General features: G+C 61.9%; 4 protein-coding genes across 4 annotated transcripts; all 4 read right to left on the bottom strand.

The window, feature by feature from the left end:
• Nucleotides 1-3103: 3103 nt before the first annotated feature.
• LMXM_23_1267 (hypothetical protein, unknown function) lies at nucleotides 3104-4273 on the bottom strand (the record flags this gene model as incomplete). The annotated part of the gene is made up of 1 exon (XM_003875719.1): nucleotides 3104-4273. The coding sequence occupies one exon, from the start codon at nucleotides 4271-4273 to the stop codon at nucleotides 3104-3106; it is 1170 nt and encodes a 389-aa protein (XP_003875768.1).
• A 928-nt stretch (nucleotides 4274-5201) lies between these two features.
• Nucleotides 5202-6011, bottom strand: LMXM_23_1263 (conserved hypothetical protein; the record flags this gene model as incomplete). Its single annotated transcript, XM_003875718.1, has 1 exon — nucleotides 5202-6011. The coding sequence occupies one exon, from the start codon at nucleotides 6009-6011 to the stop codon at nucleotides 5202-5204; it is 810 nt and encodes a 269-aa protein (XP_003875767.1).
• A 695-nt stretch (nucleotides 6012-6706) lies between these two features.
• LMXM_23_1260 (conserved hypothetical protein) lies at nucleotides 6707-11287 on the bottom strand (the record flags this gene model as incomplete). Its single annotated transcript, XM_003875717.1, has 1 exon — nucleotides 6707-11287. One exon carries the CDS (start codon nucleotides 11285-11287, stop codon nucleotides 6707-6709), a length of 4581 nt encoding a protein of 1526 aa, XP_003875766.1.
• Nucleotides 11288-14102: 2815 nt separating this feature from the next.
• On the bottom strand, nucleotides 14103-18173 carry LMXM_23_1250 (conserved hypothetical protein; the record flags this gene model as incomplete). The annotated part of the gene is made up of 1 exon (XM_003875716.1): nucleotides 14103-18173. The coding sequence occupies one exon, from the start codon at nucleotides 18171-18173 to the stop codon at nucleotides 14103-14105; it is 4071 nt and encodes a 1356-aa protein (XP_003875765.1).
• Nucleotides 18174-19420: the final 1247 nt, after the last annotated feature.

Raw genomic sequence — 19420 nt, 5'->3', positions numbered from 1 at the left:
AGGGAGACGGATGGAGAAGCCCATCCACGTACATATCGTCGCTGCTGAGCCCCTAGCACACCTATATCGCTTGCATGCATTGGTTCTGGAGGTACAAGATGAAAGCCCATCATGAAGTGGGAAGTACATGCACTGTTGCGTGAGGAGTGTGCTTAGTGTGCACTGTGTCCGTGCGCGACCACAGAAAACGAGTGAGTGACAGGCCTTGCCCTTGGCCTTGGTCCCCCCACCTCTCCTGAAAAGAAAGCAGAAAGATGGCTCTGAACCGCACTTCCCTCTCTCGCGCCCCGATGAGGCAGCGGCGTGTCGCTGTACCCCGTCGTGCGGGACAAGAGCGGAGGGTGCAAAATCGCCCCGACGCCACTCATCACCGACCCCTCCCACACGCCGAGGTGATACAAAGGGCGTCCCTAAAACGAACGGAGACGAACACCCTGTCACAGCGCAGACGTGCACTGTGACAGCAACACGCGCAGGAGGAGGGGGGAAGGGAATAGGCTACGAGCGAGGGGGAATCCGTAAAGAGCGTGAGATAGCGGGAAGCCGCCCCCTCGCCACCCCATCGCCGCGCCAGCGGTTGGGTAGGAGAGGGAGGGGAGGAAGGGGGAGGGGGGAAACAAGGCGAAGAACAGAGACGAAAAATACGGGTCGGGAAGCAGAGACGGAGCAGGCGCTGACGGAGGGAGCGGCGGAGACGGCGAGGCCACTGGGGTACTTCTTTGGAGAGAGGCGGGCTGAAAAGGATTAGCCGTGAGGTGTGCACATGTGTGGATGTGAGTGGAGGGGGGGGTCTCTCCCGATACGGTAAGCAGTACGCTAAGACGCTACGATGCGGCTTGAAACGCCCCTGTTCCCTTAGACGTGGTGCAGCGCAGGGGATGCCGGAATGGGAGAGCGGGACGGGGAGGCCGACGGCTTCCCCTGCCACAGGGGTCGCTCTCCAAGGAAGGAGTAGGGCGGAGAGGAAGAGCGACTCCGCTGGCAACGGAGGTGATGACTGCTGCCGCTAAGCGATGTCCCATCACCCTGGGAAAGAAACACAGACGAAGGCGAAGCACCGCTGCGCAGGTGGTGCGACCCCTGAGGCGAGCGGGATGCATTCGGCGCGAGTGATTTGACTTCGAGACTGGCGTAAGAGGCGCCTTGCAGCACCAGTGGCACGGGTGACGCCGGTAAGGAATGCATCAAGTCCGCCCTTGCATCACCCTCACCTGCGATGGCGCCCACGGAGCTGTGCCGCCCGGAAGATGCGCGCGATGCCATGGAGACACGATGAGAGAGTGCGGGGGATCCCTTGCGGTCGAGCGTGGTGCGGTCGCCTACCTGCTGCTGAGGCAGCGGTGAGGGAGGCGGAAGCAGCAGCGAGCACGGGGAACGACCCAGCGGGCCACAAGGCGATAAAGAGCCTGGGGACGAGAAGGACGAGCGTATCGCCAGTGGCGGCGGCGGGGGTGGCGTCGGAGGCGGCATTGTGTAGCCTCCGTACGGCAGGTGCCCACCACCCGTGAAAGGAGGTGTAGGTAATGGCACGCCGTATCCGGACACAGGAGCACCGCAGCAATAGCTGCAGAAAAGGGTCGAGGAGGGGGCGGCGCACGGGTAGTAGACTGGTGACGCCACAGCGTCCTTTCGGCCAGTCGACGGGTCTTCAGGTGGCAGCCATGGAAGCTGCGTTGATGGCCGCATGATCCGCCTCTCCGCCACGAGCTTGGCCGCCATCTTGGATGCCTGTTGCTCCACCCATCGTTTGTGAGACGGCAGAAACCTCCACAGCCTGCACAAGACAATGACAGCAGCACCCAAGAGGATTCCGGTGTACACACGGGCTGCGCTGACAGTGATGAACACCGGCACACACACCGCCACCACCACGACAACGATGATGGTGTCAATGATGAAGTAGCGGTTGCAGCGGCAACACCACAGCTCCACGCCCAAGAGGTGCATGTTTAATGCAGAAGCGAGTGAGGCGGGAGAGTAGGCGAGTGAAAGAAAATGTGTGCAGCACCAGAAGCGGCAGGAAGAGAGTGCGACGTCGTCTCTGTAAAAAGAATATATATATACACACAGAGGAGCAGTTAGAGAGAGCGTCGCTGCAACAGCGCGTGTGCGTGTCTGCGTGAAGGTCTCCATGATGCAGACGTGAGGGAAGCAAGATGAGGAATCGAAAACAGCAGGAGAGATGGGGATGAGGGGAGGGGGAGGTGAGAAAGAGAAGATCGAGGACGTCCCCACCCCCTCCCGCCCCGTCTCCTGCATGCGGGTCACAACAGCGGCAGCATGAAAGAACGCAGACAATGAAAGCTTTACCCGGTAACACCACTTATAGGAGACTGCGTGCACCCAGGCCGAGACATGTTCGCTACCCTCCGTGACCCTCGAAAGGTGAGAAGGCTGGAGAGCAAAGTGAGTCGGTGGGAGGGAGCAGAGGCGGGCATCAACGTCGCATCAAGTCCTGACCGGCCTCGTCCCCGTCCGTTTCGTTCTCTCTCTGTTTGGCGGAGTTCATCTGCAATTTTCTCCATAAAGCGGAGAAAGCGCGCCGTTGCCGCCACGTCCATACACGTGTCTTCTGCTGGACGTTGGACGCAGCCTGCCACGTCTCTGACGGATCGAACAGGGCGTAGCGAGAACCGAGACAAAGAGGGAGGGAGGTGGGGCTCCCCACAGAGGCAGCCAAAAGGCAGAGAAGCAAGCGCGAAAGTAGGAGGGTGGGGAGGAAGGGGTCGCCCGCTGCAGAACGCGCGTGCGTGCGAGAGAGGGCGATGGAGCCTGAGAAGGCAAGCGAGAATGCTGATGTGCGGCGCCACACATCATACGCTCCGTCGCGCGTTCTGCAGCGGGCAGCCCGCAATCCAGAGAATGGTCCTTGTAAAACAGAGCACACACGCACAGGTGAGCTGCCGGCGTTGACTGAACGCGGTAGTCGTGCTCACATGCGGGCGTGTTGGGAAGAGAGGGGGAGGGGGAGGAGAGGGAGGAGGACGAAAAAGCGGGCAGTCGAAGGAGAGTGTCGGAAGCAGAGGCGGGGAGGCGGGGGGAAGCGGGAGGGTACAACAAAGGAAAAACTCCCAAAAACAACAAAAGGAGAGAGGGGGAGACATCAAGAGTGCGGGGAGCACCGGCTAGCGCGCCTCAGGGAGGCACCGTCACGTGCCACTGCTGGAGAGAGCCTCTGCAGCCGCATCGTCGCGCCCACCACCGCGATCCGCGGCGAGGACGAGCTGTCTGAGGGGGACAGCAACGCCTCTTCGTAGGTCGGTGGAGACAGAGTATCCTTCTGCGAGTAAGACGGTCCCACCTTCGACGGCTGCGAGCACGCTGAGAGCTGCGTTTTCGAGTCCAAAAAGGTGCGTGCGAGCTCTGCAGGGCGCCCCGTCGGGGCCTGAACAGCGCCGCTCACCACCGGCGTCTGCGCCAACGACGCCGGGGTCATCACGGTTCCGGTGCACCCGTGCGTGCCAGACGAGGAGCTTGTCGTTGGCTGCATCGACGACGGCGAGGCGGGTTCGACGGAGGGTACCTCGCTGCCGTGCTCTGACAGGGTCGTGAACCCCGTGGCACAGGCGCGGGGCATGGATGCGAACGGCTCGTGTGAGCGCCGCGGTGCGCATCTGCCGCTGCCACTTCGACTCTCGGATGGTGTTACGGAAGCGGCGTGGGGATCGGCGATCGACCAAGACGGCTCCTGGCGCGAAACCACGTGAGTCAGCGCAAGAAACTGGGCTGAAGACTCCAGCGCAGAGGTCGACAGGAAGGGATCACAGGACGATGGCGCCGACGCGGCAGCGGCACCACTTATCTTTCCACTGCTATTGGCACCAATGTCGTTGCGCCCCATGTCCACCTGTGCCTGGTGAATGGGGGTCGGGGAGCGACTTTCGATCGCCAGAAGCCCGAGACACCTCGTCGCTGCCTCCGTCGATGTGCAGCCCGGTAGTCGATTGCCTTTGTTGTAGCTTGCCACGGGCATCAAGCGAGACGTCTCCGTGTAGGGCATCAGTACCTTGCCCACGCCGCGCTGTCGCATCCTTGTATCGGCCAATCGATGCGCGGCCCTGCACACGTGCGCCCTCTCTTGCGGCAGGCACCGCCACGCACGCACGGCGAACACAAGCGCCCACCCAATGAAGGTGGCACCGTACGGCCGTGACTCGGGGACCACCACCAGCAGTGGCACGCAGACGCACAGCACGAGGGCCAGGATGATCACACCGATCGCCACGTCTTGGTGCCGGTGCAAAGCGCTGATCGCCCTGCCGTATAGCGTCATGGCGACGTCCAGGTCGTGCAATCGACGATGGTCACGGAAATGGAAAACTGGAAAACCGGAAAGAGCAGCAGGAGGAGGTGGTGGTGAGAGGGCGGAGGGAAGAAGAGCGCGAGAGAGGGAGAGGAGTGTCACTGGGTTGCGGGCATGCGTCTGTGTCAAGAGATGCGCCTCCACAGAGATGGGCGAAACGATGAAGGGAATCGCCTCTGTGTGCTCATCGCGCGTTTGGGCAAGAGAAGAGATGCATCCTTACATGCGTCTCTCTGCTCTGCCCCTTGACGCACACACAGGCAGAGATACAAGGGACAGTGCCGGCCCTGTGTGTCTCAGGTGCGGGTGCCTCCACCTCTTCGATGGGCCTTCACGACCCTCACCGCCAACCCCATCGCGCCTCCCCCTCCCTCCTGTCGTCGCCCACAAGAATTGGGGGTGAAAGTGACGAACGAGAAGGGAAAATGGCCATGGGGTGGGGGTAGGGGTGGTAGGACGATGCCGGACCATGGAGCGATACTGCCACAGGGCCCGCTACCGCGGTATGCGTTACCTGACACGCCGCGCGTGCAGGTGCTATCATCTCACGCTCGCTCGCTCTCGCCAGCACGTCCATGGTTGGAGCTGTGCCTTGGTTTCGACGCTCTGCGTTCCACCGCATCTTTGTTCTCTGTGTGTGTGTGTTACGAGAGAGGCAGCCGTGGCGCACCTTCGGTCCCTTGTTAATCGCGTCAGAGAGTACTTTTCAACAGGACTGGGAGGAGAGGGGGAAAGGGGCGTGCACCACGGTGTCACTTACAGGGTCACTCCCTCTCTGCCCTCCCCCCTCCCTCGCCCTCGCCAGCTTCACACGTTACTCACAGGAGAAAAAAAGAGAGGCTCAGCAAACAAAGCACTCCAGCCCAGCGCACTCCTCGAAGAAGCCGCGGAGACACACCTACGCGTGTTGACTGCGCGTGCTCTTGCTGCGCTGCCGCGCTTCCTCCTCACGGCGCTGCTTATGCGCACGCCAGAGGTCCGCCTCGTATCGACGCAAGGCTGCCTGGAACTGTGGAATAGCCTCCGCCAGGGTGGCACCATTCTCATCTCCCGCTCGCTGAGGGGCTGATGGCGCGGAGTTGACGGACGCCGCCTCATCCTGCGGCCCATGGGCAGAGAACGTCGTTGTGACGGCCCGCTTGCGTGACCCCGCCTTGGCCAGAGTCAGGAAGCGCCGCGGACCCTGTTGCATGGCATCTGCCGCATACGCGTTCACCTCCACTAGCGTCAGAAGCCGTGGGGCCGCGGTGACGTGCGAAGCAGACGCGGCCCGAACACGAGCGGTAGTATCCTCTAGCTCCTCAGCCCGTTGTGCTACCCGCTGCGCTGCGTCGGCTTCAAAGACGGTCTCAGCGATCTCCGTTACAGCGCCGCCAAAGTCGAAGGCGAACTGCTCCGACTCACCCAAGAAGAGTGTCTTCTGGCGACGCTTTTCAGACTCCGTTAATGTGGCCTTTCCGGGTGCGTGCGGCGTTGACGCCGCCGCTTCCTCGGTGACATTAGCCGACATCCTTGCCCCTTGAATCGCCCCTGATGACGCTGGTGGCAGCGTGGCTGCTTTCCTTCCAGAGCGAGAAGCAGAAGCAAGTTCACACTTCGTCTTAGCCGGATGACTGTCGACCGCGTTCCTGGAAGACTGCGCGGATGAGGAGGAAGAGGAGGTGCGGATGCTTGTCGGGGCGTGTGCCTCGTGAGCTGCACGCGACATATTCAGGAAGACGTATCACTGGAGGGAAGAAGCGAAAGAGAGGGAGATAGGAGAGTGGGGACTCAAGTCACCAAGACCACCCACCGATACACCGCCGAAGCTCTCTTCTTCCTTCTGCGGCAGCACGTAGAGTGTCCCGGTGCATGTTTGGTGTGAGCGCGCATTACCCTTTTGTTGTGTAGAAAAGAGGTCACCACAAGCGGCAGTGGTGGGTCTGCGTGTTCTGTGACGTCGGCCTGCACACACACACACACATGCTCGCGTGAAAGAAGGCGAAGACCGTGGCTTTCATCTTTTCGGTTTGGGTCACGAGAACGTTGATGAGTCCACTGCACACGCCGACATGCACACAGACATCATGAAGGGAGATCGCGCGCGCAACAAAGGTGCCAAGCACACAGAAGCGGGCGCATGCACACACACACATCGGCATGCATGTATCCTCCCGCACCTACACAGCACAGTAAAGCACTGACAAGTAATAAGCTAGAAAACAAATGGAGGCGTTTGGGAGGATGGCGAGTGCGGCGGCACAGAGACAGAGGCGAGGAGGCGTATTCGATTCACACACGCGCGCGCGAGGGGGGAGAGAGGAAGACGCCCCAATACCGCCACACACGTGCGGGCACGGGCGCAGAAACAAGCCCCCGCCCCCTCTCCACTGCCCGGCTGTCTCTCCGACCTTCTCTTTCTACCTAGGAAGAGGACCCGAGGGCTTGCATCCGCGGTGGCCTTGGGTCTGTGGAGGTGCCAGCGGTCAGCTGCGCACTCTCCAGCAAGTCCGCGAGAAAGCGCCGCTCCTTGTAGTGCATGCGGTAGGTGAAGGAAATTTCCAGGCAGAGGCGGCGCACCTGCGGTTGGAGAAAAAGCTGCGGCCTCCGCTTCATGATCTTGTACAACATCCTCTTGGCGTTTTCGCAGCTTACCGGGTTCGACAAGGCGTACAAGTTGTCCACGATGCGCTGCGGTACCTCCTGAGTGCTGGCGGGCGTAATGGAGTCCGCGTGAGCGTGGCGGGCCGTCGTGTTGTTTGGTGCCGCCATGCACGCGATGGAGACCCACTTGGACGGCTTCATTTGGGCAAAGGACACCGAGTACGGGATGCCCTCGGCGCTGACGTACGCGTTCGGCTTCAGCAGTACCGAGTACCCCTTCTTCACGAGGTCGTCGCCGCCACGCCGCGAGCGAGCCAGAATCGCGCTCCCCAGAAGCCCCATGCAGCGCACAGAAATCGTGGAAGCGAAACGAGAGAGAGCGATGAAGCGCCGCTGCAGGCCAGGCACGGAGAGCAGCATGCCGTAACCCACCTCCGTCGAGCCGACCTCCGCAACGCACAAAATGGCGTCCTTCAAGGCCACGATGTCGCCCACGCAGTCCAGGGAGAAGGACTGGGCGGACGGTTTGCAGAAGCGTGAGGCGGAAATAATCTTCGACGACGGTGCAGAGAGGTAGCCCTTCTTGAGGGTCTCGATCTCCTTCGCGGTGGCAATGCTCGACTGGTCAGCAACTCCGAAGCCACAGAAGCCACCACTGCCGTTCGCCGTGGCCGTGCCGGCGTTGCCGTTCACGCCGCCCCCGACGTTGTTGTTGCCGAGGGAAGTGCCTGGCCCGCCGCGCAGGCCATCGCGCATCCGGGCAACACTCAGGGAGTTGACCGGGCCGTCGCCCGCAACGCTGCAGCGCGGCACACTCGAAGAGTTGGCGATGGCGCCAAGGGCTGGAACAGACGTGCCCCCTACGCCGCCGCTGTAGTAGCCCGTGTTCGTGCTCGGGTGCACCTGCTGCTGCCGCTGCTGGGCTTGCTGCTGCTGACGCATGTACCGCGCAGCGTCGGTCGTCAAGCCAAACTCGCCGTCGCTGCTGTTCTCCGACAGGAAGTCGTCCTCGTCGCTGAGGGAGTCGTCGTAGACGATATCCGGCGGCAGCGGCTGCTCCAGCAAACGCTGCACAGAGCGCGTCCACAGCTTACTATGCTTGAACATCGCGCAGCCCTCAACCGAGCTACACAAGACGGAGGCAAAGTGCACGGGGAAGAACTTTGTGCTGGCGGCGTCCGCGGCGGTTAGAAGCGGCAGATACGCCGCGTTGCCCGTCATGCGGCCGTACATGCCGCTAAGGGTGTCTGAGTAGGAGTGGGTGTGCCGGCACGACGGATCGCTGCCGGGGGACATGAACACACACCCCGCGGCGCCCGGCCCCCTCGCAACCACAGCACTGTCGTGGCAGGACTGCAGACGCTCTAGCATAATGGTGTACTGCACCGACTCGGACTCCTCCCACCGGCGCAGCTCCTTCTCCAGCCAGCCGTAGCATTGAAGAAAGCGAAAGCCCGACGGACGACTGGCGATCCGGTAGAGCAGCACGTTGAGTCGCAGCTTCTTCGCATGGCTGAGGATCATCTCGCTCTCCATCAGCACCGTTGGAAAGCACTCGATCAAGTAGTCGAGCCCCTCGTCGGAGCAGAGGCAGATGCTCAGCAGCAACTTGAAGGCACTTTCGATTACACTGAAGAAGTCGTCGTGCAGCGCCTGCAGAAGCGTTTCGATGCCCCACTTCATGGAGGTGGACAAGTCGCGCCAAACGGCTTTCTTCAACTGCTGCGCCGCGCAGAGGCGGATCGTGTCGCTCGGGTTGCTCAGCGCCGCGCGGAAGGTTTGCCGGATGTCTTTGCAGACACCGTAGTTGGGCACCGCGCCAAGGTACAAGTACTGCAGGAGCTGGTAGCACACATCCTGGAGGGTGTCCTCCTCGGTCGGGCTCTCCAGTCGGGGCCCTTTCAGCTTCGAGAACATGCTGTCCACGAGCGAGAAGATGCCGTGGTCTCGCATGAGCAGCAGGCCATTAGCATGCGCGGACAGGCGACCAGTTATCCGTAGCAGCGACCGCCCGATGCATGTGTTGACCACAGCATGCCGCAGTACGACGGGCTTGCCAATTCGCACCTCCTTCAGCATCGCCGCCACGGCCGCGACGAAGCCCATGCGCTCGAGTAGCGCCGCACCGTCGCGAGAGCTCAGTATAAGATCGATCAGCTCCACGCCCACCATGCACACCTGCGCGGATACCGTGTCCGGCGGCTGTGTGCTGAAGGTGGAACAAATCTGGGGCGTACTGGGGTGTGACGACGGTGTAAAGAAGAGCACGAGACTCTCCATCAGCTCTCGCGCAGCGCGAAATCGCCGTGGAAGGTGCAGTGGGCCCTGCACGAGGGTCACTAAGATGTCAAAGTTCCACGTCTGGCACCCCTTCATTCGATCCACCTTGCAATCACGCAGCATCGTGGCGAAGGTCGGGTCGTCGACATCCAGCGTCCCGGGTGTGTTCAGGGCAGTGTTCGGCATCTGCGCCGTGTTGGCCGGCATCATCCTAGCACCGCCGCCGATGTCACTGTTCTTTTTATAGCTCCGGAAGAGCTGCGAAGTGAGGCCGCCTACGAACAGGCTGCCATCGTTGGCGAGGCGACCAACAGCTTTGTTGAAGGCCTCGTGCAGCTTGAAGACGATCACCTGCGGCAGCACCGTGTCCATCAGCACGAAGATGTCTTGCAAGAGGCTCGAGGCAGCTGCCGTGACGACTCGATTCTTCTTCACATTCTGCATAAGCTGCGTGAGGGCGTAGGGAAGGCCGTGGTAGTTAAGGCAGACGAGAACACGGCCCAGCAACGGGTCCATGACGTGGTAGCCAAGAGCCTTGGTCGTTGGAATAAAGTCATCGAAGAGCGCCGCGTCGCCGGTGGAGTCGGTCAGCGTGAAGTCGCACATGAAGCTGTTGTTGTTCAGGTATTGTGTGTCGTTGCACACGTCACCGCCGCCGCCGTTCGCCTTCATGGCCTGCTCCTCAGCATCCCGGGCGGCCTTGCGAAGGCGATCCTCCTCGAAGCCCTTCCAAGTATCCATGGGAACGATCCCGCGATGTGGAGCGAGGCGCGTGAGCAGCTTGTTGAAGAGGGTGATGATGACCATCTTCGTGTCGAGCGACCCCGGCAGGTGCAGGACATCAATGATAGAGCGTAGCTCCGTCACCTCGGAGCTGATCCACAAGCTCCCGACACAGCTAGAAAAGACAGTCACGATGAGTTCCTTGGCCTTGTTCTGCATTGTCAGGAGGTCCGTGCCTCCGGACTCAGCGGTGGACAGGAAAGGCGTAAAGATGGTGCGCAGATCCGTTGGGTTGAGGTACTGGCGTGTGCTGGGGGCGTCGAAGAGGTTCAGGAATGTCTGCACCACCTGCTGCGCCTCATCCGGGGTGGCGCAGCCGTTCGGCTCAATGCACGCGTTCAGTAGAACACTGTGAAGTCCCGCCGCTGTTGCTTGGTCCGGTTGGTGGCGGAGAAGCTGAAGAGCGATGCGGACGGCGACGCTGCGCCGCTTTGGCGAGGTGCTGGCAACCGAGTCCGGGTGCTCCACGAGGGAGCTTAGTCGATAGAGCCAGCCGAACGGCACCCGCGGGTAGACCTTTGGGTCGTTGATGTGGAGCTGCATCAGGCGTTCCATGAGTAAGAGCAGCGCATCCACCTCCGCGTTTAATCCACGGTCACCGCAGAAGGCGGCCCAGCGCACGGCCTCCCCATCCTCGATGAAGCTGCGCAAGAAGAGGCTGTTTCCAGCGCACACGTACGCCATTCGCATGCCCAGCAGGCGGAAGAGGCGACTCACGGATCCTAAGGCAGACGCCGAAAGGGCAGCGAGCACCTGCGGCTGCGGTAGTTCAAACAGCACCTCGTTGTTCACGTACCACTTCTCGCATAAGGCGCAAAAGTCGCTCATGCGCTCAGCGCGTCTGCTCAGCTGGGCCACGGCATCGCCGCCGACCCCGCCGCTGTTGCCCACCGCGGGAACGTTCGCGGAACTCGCGCTCAGCAACAGCCGCCCAGATTCGGCACTGCCCACCGCGGTGGCAGTGACAAGAGGGCCTGAACTTGTCTCCGAGCGATCCTTTGAACTTGCCATCGCCAGGGTTTCGTTGGTGGAGGTGACAGACGAGACTGTGATGATGGAGCTTCCAGGATCCAGCAGGTCACGGGCGGTGGACTGGACAACACGGTTGAAGTACTGCTGCACAGAAGCAATGTACTCTTCCCAGGCCGCGCGCACCTGGCCCTGCGCAGTCCTCGTAGCCGCAAGCACATCGGCGTTGTCCTCCTCCTGGGCAAGTGGGACGAGCTCCTCCTCTATGACGGTGGTGTAGCGTTCACGGGCCTTAGTGAAGTCCTTCAAGTCGATCGCGTACTGCTGGAGCAGCTCCAGCGCCTCCTTGCGCATGCTCGCCGTCGCCATCGTTTTGTACCAGACGTCTTTCTCGTGGATGCTGCTTCGTGTGACAGCTTGTGTGTACGTGCCTCTATTAGAAGGGGGAGGGATGAGAATACCCGAGAAAGACCGTCAAAGCGCACTCTCCCCCCCCTCCACCACCTCCTCCTCCCGCAGCACCGAGGGAGAAGCGAAAGCGGGACGGTGAGCAGCGCCGACTCCCCTTCTCCTCCTCAGCACCGTCCCTCGTCGAAATTAGGGAGAGAGACGACGAGAACACGAAAAGAAGGCGCGTGGGTGTGTGTACAGGTGTGGGTGCGTGTGTGCGTGTGGGTGTGCCCGGGTACGATGTGATCTCTGCGTACGCCCCACACGCGCTTATGTTGGCATGCGTGTCGCGTAGTCCGATGCTGACGCGGTAAAGCGGAGGGGAGCATGTACCAAGGAGGCAAGAGGAGGCGGATCGACAAGGACAGTCACAACGCAGGCAAGTGAAACGGACGGAAGTGAATTGAGGGATCAATGAGGGAGAGTCGAGCCGTCCAAAAGTGCCATCCGCTGGCAGAGCCAGAGCCCATGAGTATCTGGGTGTGTGTGTGTGTGTACGTGTGTGTGCGCGCGCGTTGCCCCTGCAATCCCTTCAACGAGATTTCCAGTAGCGAAACAGGCGAGACGCAACGCACGACGAATGAGCCAGAAAACAATGACGCATGTGGCAGGAATCGGCAACCAGGCCACACCAGTGAACGCGGTGACGCGGCACGCCCTGTGACAGCGTGAGCTCCGCGCACGTGCGGCACTGCGTGTTTGTGCGTACATGGTAGGATAGACTTTGGAAGGGGGTCTTGGGAGGAGGGACAGAGGGAGAAACCGGTGATCGCGAACGGACAGGCAACAACGCCGTTGGACACCCACACATAGCACACCCGCATCACCGTCCGCCGCGGTCTCTCACGGAAAGACCGTCTCAGCCGAAAAAGAGGCGCACAAGGCCCACCACGTGCCGACGACGCCGTACTCACGTAAGAGAATCGCACGGTGCCCCGTGCGACCGTCCACAGTACGGTGGCTGTCTACCTCAACCGGTGCTTCGGTTGAGGGGATGAAACCCTCGCACGCGCGCCGCCAGTCCTCTTGCAATGGGTCAGGCTCTCACCACCCCCTTGTTGGGCTACGGGTGGCGCCCTGTCGGTACTATCGCGCGATGCTGTACGGCTGGTCACTGCTGAGCCGTGACCGTTGACCAGGAACACATTGCCGCTCCCACCCAGCAGCTTCATGCCGCCAATGCCGAGCACACCCTCAGCCACTACAACCGGTGCCGTAGCGGACGATGATGTGCGGTGCGGCCGCGGTGGCCCCACCAGCGCTGACCCACGCAACAAGCGCCCCCTGTTTGACGGCGCTCGCTGCCCAGTGCCGGTGGAGGTGCGAGTACCCGAGTCTGCGCTGTGGCTGCTGCTGACCGCAACCGAGGAGTGCGTCACAATGGTCAATGGCTCTGCCGCCCCAGAGGGCGGTAGGGGCGACCCTGCATCCCCAAGGCGACCCTTACGCAAGGTTCCTGTTGATTTCTTGCTGCCGTTTGACGCGGTGCGCGGAAACCCGGCGGGTGCGGAGGCGACGGAGGAGGTCGTACTCGTCTCTAGAGCATCTAGGTCGCCGCCCTCGCTGCGGGTCGTGGAGGCGAACGACGAGCGGCGCAACATGGCGAGGGAACGGGCGTAAATGGTATTGTTGTGCTCCTCCATGACCGCGCGGCGGTGCGCCACATGACGTGAGGCACTCTCCCAGCTCGTGTGCGGATGGGTCAAGTACTCCAAGTACGCCTCCACGGCCGCGTTGTCGAGCTCTGAGGAAAACTTCACAGCCGCAGAGACTTTCGTGATCGGCGCAGGAGCGGCAGCGGTAGGTGAAGGTGCGGAGTCGTGCCCCAGATGCGCCGACAAACGCCCTCCTTTCACAGGTGGCGGTGATGGCACAAGGCGAGGGGCAAGACTTCCTGCCGCCACATGAGAGGCGGAGGAAGTCAAGCCAGTCGGTGCCTCGTCTTCAGCGGGTGCGCCAGCACTCTCTCGTTTCTTCATTCGCAGAGGCTTCATCCTACGGCGGAGGTCGACCACGCAGAGGAGGCCGAGGCGCACGCAGATAAAGCGAAATAGGCCCAGCTTCTAAGCTACATGTAATAACGTCTGGAGTGCGACACAATGCCGTGTCCTCCTCCTCACAAGCAGCCAGTGGTGGTTGTCTGTGGCAAGAGAGAGGGCGTCCGTGTACGGGTGTCGTGGCGTGTTATCATAGTTTTCTACCCTGCCTTCGCCACACGCTCGTGTACGCGACCACCCCCAAGCGTCAAGAGAGAACGAGGTAAGATGAAAGCACAGAGAGAAGCAGCAGCGGGTAGCACTAGACAGGAAAATCATGTGTGTGTGTGTGTGCGTGAACGTCCACGACAGAGTCGTGGAAAGCACGCAGTCGAAGGTAAGAGAAAGGCAAGAGAGCGACAGAGAGACAGGCCGACAGACGCGCATTCCATGGGGCACAAAGATAAAGCACAATCGGCAACCTAGATGCAGTCGTGATGGGCGGCGAGGCCGCCGTGGCTGATGGATGTCTCGCATCCGGCTGCAGGGGGAGGAGGCGGGAGTCTGGTTTATTTCGCATATTTTTCATTTTCCTTTCGTCGTGCTCGTTGTTTGCTGTACCCTGTTCGCGATCCTCGTGAGGTCGAAGAGCATGGGCGTGGCTAAGTGAAAACGCGCTAAGGAGGAGGGGGGCAAGCTCAGACACAGCGAGGTGGTGGGGGGACGCAGAGACAAAAATCTGGTGTGCCCGCTCCCTCTTACACGAAGCTGCGCCCGGTACAATGCTTGTATTCGAGCCTCAGCAACTCCTCCTCCATAGACAGGCCCCTCGCCGGCGACAGCTCCTCTGGTACCGGTGGCGGCGGCGGCGACGACATCGGCGGTGGTGGCATGAAAGGCGGGCTGCTGGTATTCAACCCCGTGGTGTGCAGCTGCGAAGGTGATGACTCTGCGCCTGGCGGACTCGAACGCACGCCGATGGTGGAGGCGGTCAGGGATAGCCGCAGCACCGCCCCGTGTACAACGGACTGATCGCGCCGCAGAAGCGGTAAGGCGAAGGACTGCGGTTCATTAGGCCGCTGCACCACCTGTGCCCACTCGCACACAGCCATGGCCCACACGCACGGATCCGTGACGGCAGCAGCGCTCGTGGACGCCATGGTGTCGGCGTCGAGCAAGAAAACGACAAGCGGCTCGCGCAGGACAGAAGCGAGCTGCGTGACGGAGCGCACTGGGAGCGATGCACCGTAGGCGCCGGCTCTGCTGTCTCGAACGTCAAGTGTGTACTCCCACGTGTAACGCGGCGTGGGCGGCGCGTCGAGCCACACCTCAACGCCGGCTGCTTCGACACAAAAGTAGCAGGAGAGGCGCGGGATGGGCGGTGGCAGGTCGGCCGGCAGCTCCAGCCGCTCCACATCTACCCAGAGACACTGAATGGTTGACCCCATCACTCTCGATCCTTCGCCGCCGCTCCCGTTAACCACCGGCTGCGCCGACAGAAGTGAGCGATCAATGTGCATGAAAGAGGCGGAGACAGGGCTGCGCTCCATGACGGAGTCGCGGTCGGCTCGGCTGCTAAACGGCGAGCCGCCACCGCTGTGACGAGCAGCCTGCAAGTCCCCTCCCTCCCTTCTACCCCGCGAGGACACGCTTGGCCAACGCTGCCGTGGCGGCGGCGAAGGCGGGGGAAGGTGCACCACCAGCGCCCCAGCGGTCCCCGCCATGCGCGACTGCTGTTGGATGAGGAAGGACGAAGCGTTAGATGACGTGTCCGCGTCGGCAGAGACAACCGGCACCAGCTGCAGTTGATTCTGGCGAGTGTGGAGGTGGGGGTCAGTGGGGGTGGTCTTCACGGCACTACGCGTGTGGCGCGGGGTCAACGTCATGTCCTGGCCAGACTCCTGCCGCCGATGCTCCGCCGCCCCTAGTGAAGTGCTGGCGGTGGCCCGCATCCAGTCGAGGAGGTGCGACGACGCGTCATGCTGGTCGTCTGTCTCCTTGCCGGCGGCGGCAGCGGCACCCTCGGTGATGGCGGTTGCCACCGACTTTTCCACGAGCCGCACAAAGTCGGCTGAGTAGGGACGCCGCGCCGTCAGGCGGAACTCCACTGAGGCGAGGTGCCGACCTCCAGGTGTGACCAGGTGTACGTGGCCCTTCAACGTTGGGCGGCCAGAGTGGCGGCAGTCCTCCCGCAGCACAATGTCCGCCAGGCTCGCCTGACCCTCTGCGATTGTCTCGAACATATGCTCAGCCATGCGCAGGCTTGGGTGAGTGCTTCCGCTGGAGCTGCCGCCGTGGGCGCTGTGCGCAGTCCCGGTGTCCACAGCGTCCGTCGCTGAGAGGTGCGTCTCCTCGTCACCCCCTCCGGCTGCGGCGGCTAGCGTCATGGCGGCTGCCTCTTCTGTACTACGAACGCGGTGCAGCTGAATCAGTAGTTGGCGCGTGTGCAGGTAGTAGAATAGCAGCGCGTCCATCGACACGCGAAACGATGCCGTCACCTCGAAGAAGCCGTTGAAGCCGCGCACAGTCCCGGTGGTGACCGTCTCATGCACCAGGAAGTCAGCAGAGCAGAACATGGTGGAGAACATCTCCGGGACCTCGATCCCCTCCGGCACTTCTGCAGCGACGAGCTGGCCAAGGTACAGCTCAAAGATGTTCTCGTTCTCGCCAACCTCGCCGATGGGGGCGTTTGCGGGGACATGATAACCGCGTAATGACCTTACCTGCGCCTCGAGGAAGGCCACGCGGTCCAGCTGTTTCTCTAGCAGCTGGTGCCCCGCCCTCTCCCGCTGCTGCAGCGACACCTCTACCGCGGCCACGCGGGCCTGCTCCTCCTTCTGTCTCCCTGTAAGCCTATCCAGTCGGTCCTGCAGCAGGTCGTTTGTGAGCCGCAGCTGGTGCACCTCAGAGATTAGCGCGGCGTTTGCCTCGTGAAGCTCCTGCAACTGGCAAGCGACGGTCGTCGGGTCAGCTGGGAGATCGCCCAGCACTGCCGCCGCCAGGTCAAAGCCAGCATCCTCCTCCCCACCGCCGTCATCCTCTTCAGGGGCGGCAGCGGTCTCCCCTGTGGCAGAAGCGCCAGTCGCCTCGCCATCGTTGACTCCGCTGCGGCGAAGCGCTGCAGCTCGGCGGCGGCGGCGCTCGTCGAACAAGAAAATGCCCGCGCGATCTTTTCGACCGAAGACGTTGAGTATCTCCTCCGCCGTCAAGTTCTTCGCGTCCGTCGCGTGGCTGGGCCACACCACGTCAAGCTTTGCGGTGAGCAGGGCCACCTCCCCCTTCAGTGAACGCACCTGCAGCTCCGCTGCGTCGCGCTGGCCCTGAGCCTCCTCACATTCGGCACGACACTGCAGGTGCTGCTGGGTGCGCTCAGCGATGTCCTTGTAAAGCAGCTGAGACACCTGCTCCCAGTGGGTGGCGGCCGCCTTCCAGTCCGCTACATCCCTCTCCACCTCTTCTCGAGCGTGGCGCAGGGCGTCCTCAGTAATGTGCACAAACTCCGACATGAGTTCGATGTGTTCCCGCTCAATGGTATTGCGCTCCTCCTGCACACGCTGCAGCTGCTGCTCTAGATCCTCCACACGCGTCCCGCTGAGAGAGGCGAGATGTGCTTCACGTGTGACCGTGATGAGTCGCTTGCGCTCCTCCACAACCTGGGTGCTCAGACTTTTCAGCTCCACCAGCATGTTCTCGTTCACATGCCTCTGTGACGACAGAGCGGACTCGGCCAGCGCCAGATTCGAGCGCAGCTTCATCACCTCCGCCGTTCGGTCCCGCGTCTCGGACAGCAAGCTACGCACGTCTTTCTGCAACAACTCGTTGCTGTCCGCCCCCACTACGAGGCGGCTGCGCAGCTCCGTTATTTGGCTCTCCAATGAAAACCGAATCTTTTCCTCCTCACTGATGCGGTCGCGCAGGGTGCGCTCGAGGTCCGCTATGGTGTGGCTCGCGTTGGTGTACTTCTGCGTCGACAGGTCTCGCTCACGCACGAGCTGGTGAAGCTGCGCAGACACGTTCTCCAGTCGCGTCTGCAACGCCGCGTGCTGCGCACGGCTGCTCCCCAGCTCTTGCTGGAGGGTTTGCAGCGTCGTCACCGACTCGTTAAGCTTGCGGCGCAGCTCCTCATTGGCATGGTAGAGAGCGCTAGCCACCACGTAGTTTTGCATGCTGCGGCGGTCGTCGGTGCCCCACACCATGGCCGGATCAGGCAGTGCGCCTGCCTCGCCCCACGCGCTTGCCTCGGCGATGGCGGCCGCCCGAGCCGCCTGAGGAGCAGCTGCAGACGGCACCGCGATGTACTCCACTCCATGAGCCTGTGGCTGCTGCTGTGCAGGCGGCTGATTTGGCGACGGTGAAGGCTGGGCGTACGAAGCGCCCTGTGGCGGTGGCGGTGGCGGCGAGGGCTGCTGGGAGTTGGTGATAGAGTCTGCGCGGCTGATGCGGTAGTCCACCCATTGATTCGGCAAGGTCGAAATTCCCAGCGAGGTGTGAGCAGGTACGCCACTGCTGTCGCCATTCTGCGGGGTTGGACAGCGCAGCGGAGAGCTCGGCCCAGAGACTTCCACACTGCGCTGCGATTCGTCCGTGTAGCGGGGCTCAGGGCGAAGTGCGGGCTGTGGCGGGCGCCGCGCAGAAACGGAAGACAAGGATGGGCCGGCAGCCGGGGCGTCCTTCTTTCTTCGCGCAACTTTGATCAACTTCAGCTCCTGCTCCTGGGCATTGAACCGCTTCTGCAGCCGCCGATAGCGCTCCTCTAGCGTGAAGTAGGAGTCTTGCCAGTCCGTACCGGGTGGTCGTGCGGATCGCGTAGCCGCGGCACTGTGGGCCATGGCACAGCAAATACCACGGACGGTACTGGCGAGGGTGGAGGGGTCTGTGATTCTAGTCTATGAGGTGAAAAGGGTGACGCCAAAAGAGAGAGACGGTGGCTCGTGCGCCAAGAATGAGTCGACTGCGTGCGTCTATATGACGGGGCGGGGGGCGGCAGCGTCAGCGGTAGCAGCATAGACACCGGCCCTCCCAATGAGTGCGCGCGTTCCCCAGGTGCCCAGGAGACGGAGAGAGGGAGGGGGGCGCAGATAATGATGATGCAGACCTGACGATCAGCACCTCCAACCTGGCGTTCGTCCGGAACGCAGAGCACGCATGCACGCGGGGCAAACACAAAAAAAGGTGTGAAGCAGAGGGGGGAAGGAGGAAGCTCTGCCATAATGCGTGGAGATATGCGACACAGCACAGCGGAGTGGGGCCGGCGACGGAGATGTACACACGAGAAAGAGAGGCTGAGATGAGCGTTTTGGGAAAGTATTGAGGCGTCGATCGGGTGGTGCAGCCTGCCGAGGCAACCCTGCATGCTGCAGCGGCCCCCCCCCTTCCCCTCGCCTCCTTCAATGAAGAAGGAAAGCCGAGAGTGTGTGCACAACGGGCATAGAAAAGAATGCGGTAGATGAAACCAAGGACAACGCCATTTGGTGGAGTCGCTGGAGCACGCACCCGACCACCCGACCACCTGATCACCTGCGTGTATGTGTGTGTGTGTGTGTGTGTAGATGTGGGGGAGGAGGGAGGGAGTCGGAAGCTACCCCACTCGCCTCCCTCAGCACACCTTTGTGTGGCGACAGCATTAGTTGAAGCGTTTTCGTGGCGCCTTACGTGGCTTATGGAAGTCAACTACGCGTCAAGGAGGAAAGGGGATGTCGGACGCCCGGGTGCAGATGACTGGGTGTATGCAGAGCAACAAGCAAGAAAAGCACTGCTATCGGCGCCATGTTTGTGGGGGTAACCCAGGACAGGATGATGAAGCGGGGACGCGGCATCTGTGCCATCACCACGCATCCCACCCCTCAACAACACGCGCACACACACAGGGAAGAGGGTAAAAGGGAGAGTCAGCCTTATTATTATTATTGCTCGACTGGCCACCGGCTCACAGCCACGAGTCGCTTCCAGTCCGGCCAGCCGCCACCCCACTCACCACCCCTCGACGCATCGCGCTCTTCCCCCTCCCCTTGCCTGGTACGTAGGTCCCCTCCCGTGAGTCTGGCAAAGAAGAATTGGGCAGCAGCGAGGAAAGAGC

The sequence above is a fragment of the Leishmania mexicana genome, chromosome 23 (genome assembly GCF_000234665.1).
Source record: "Leishmania mexicana MHOM/GT/2001/U1103 complete genome, chromosome 23".
Taxonomy (NCBI): Eukaryota; Euglenozoa; class Kinetoplastea; order Trypanosomatida; family Trypanosomatidae; genus Leishmania; species Leishmania mexicana.
Note: the sequence above shows the minus strand (reverse complement) of the source record. Positions and strands in the feature narration are given on the sequence as shown.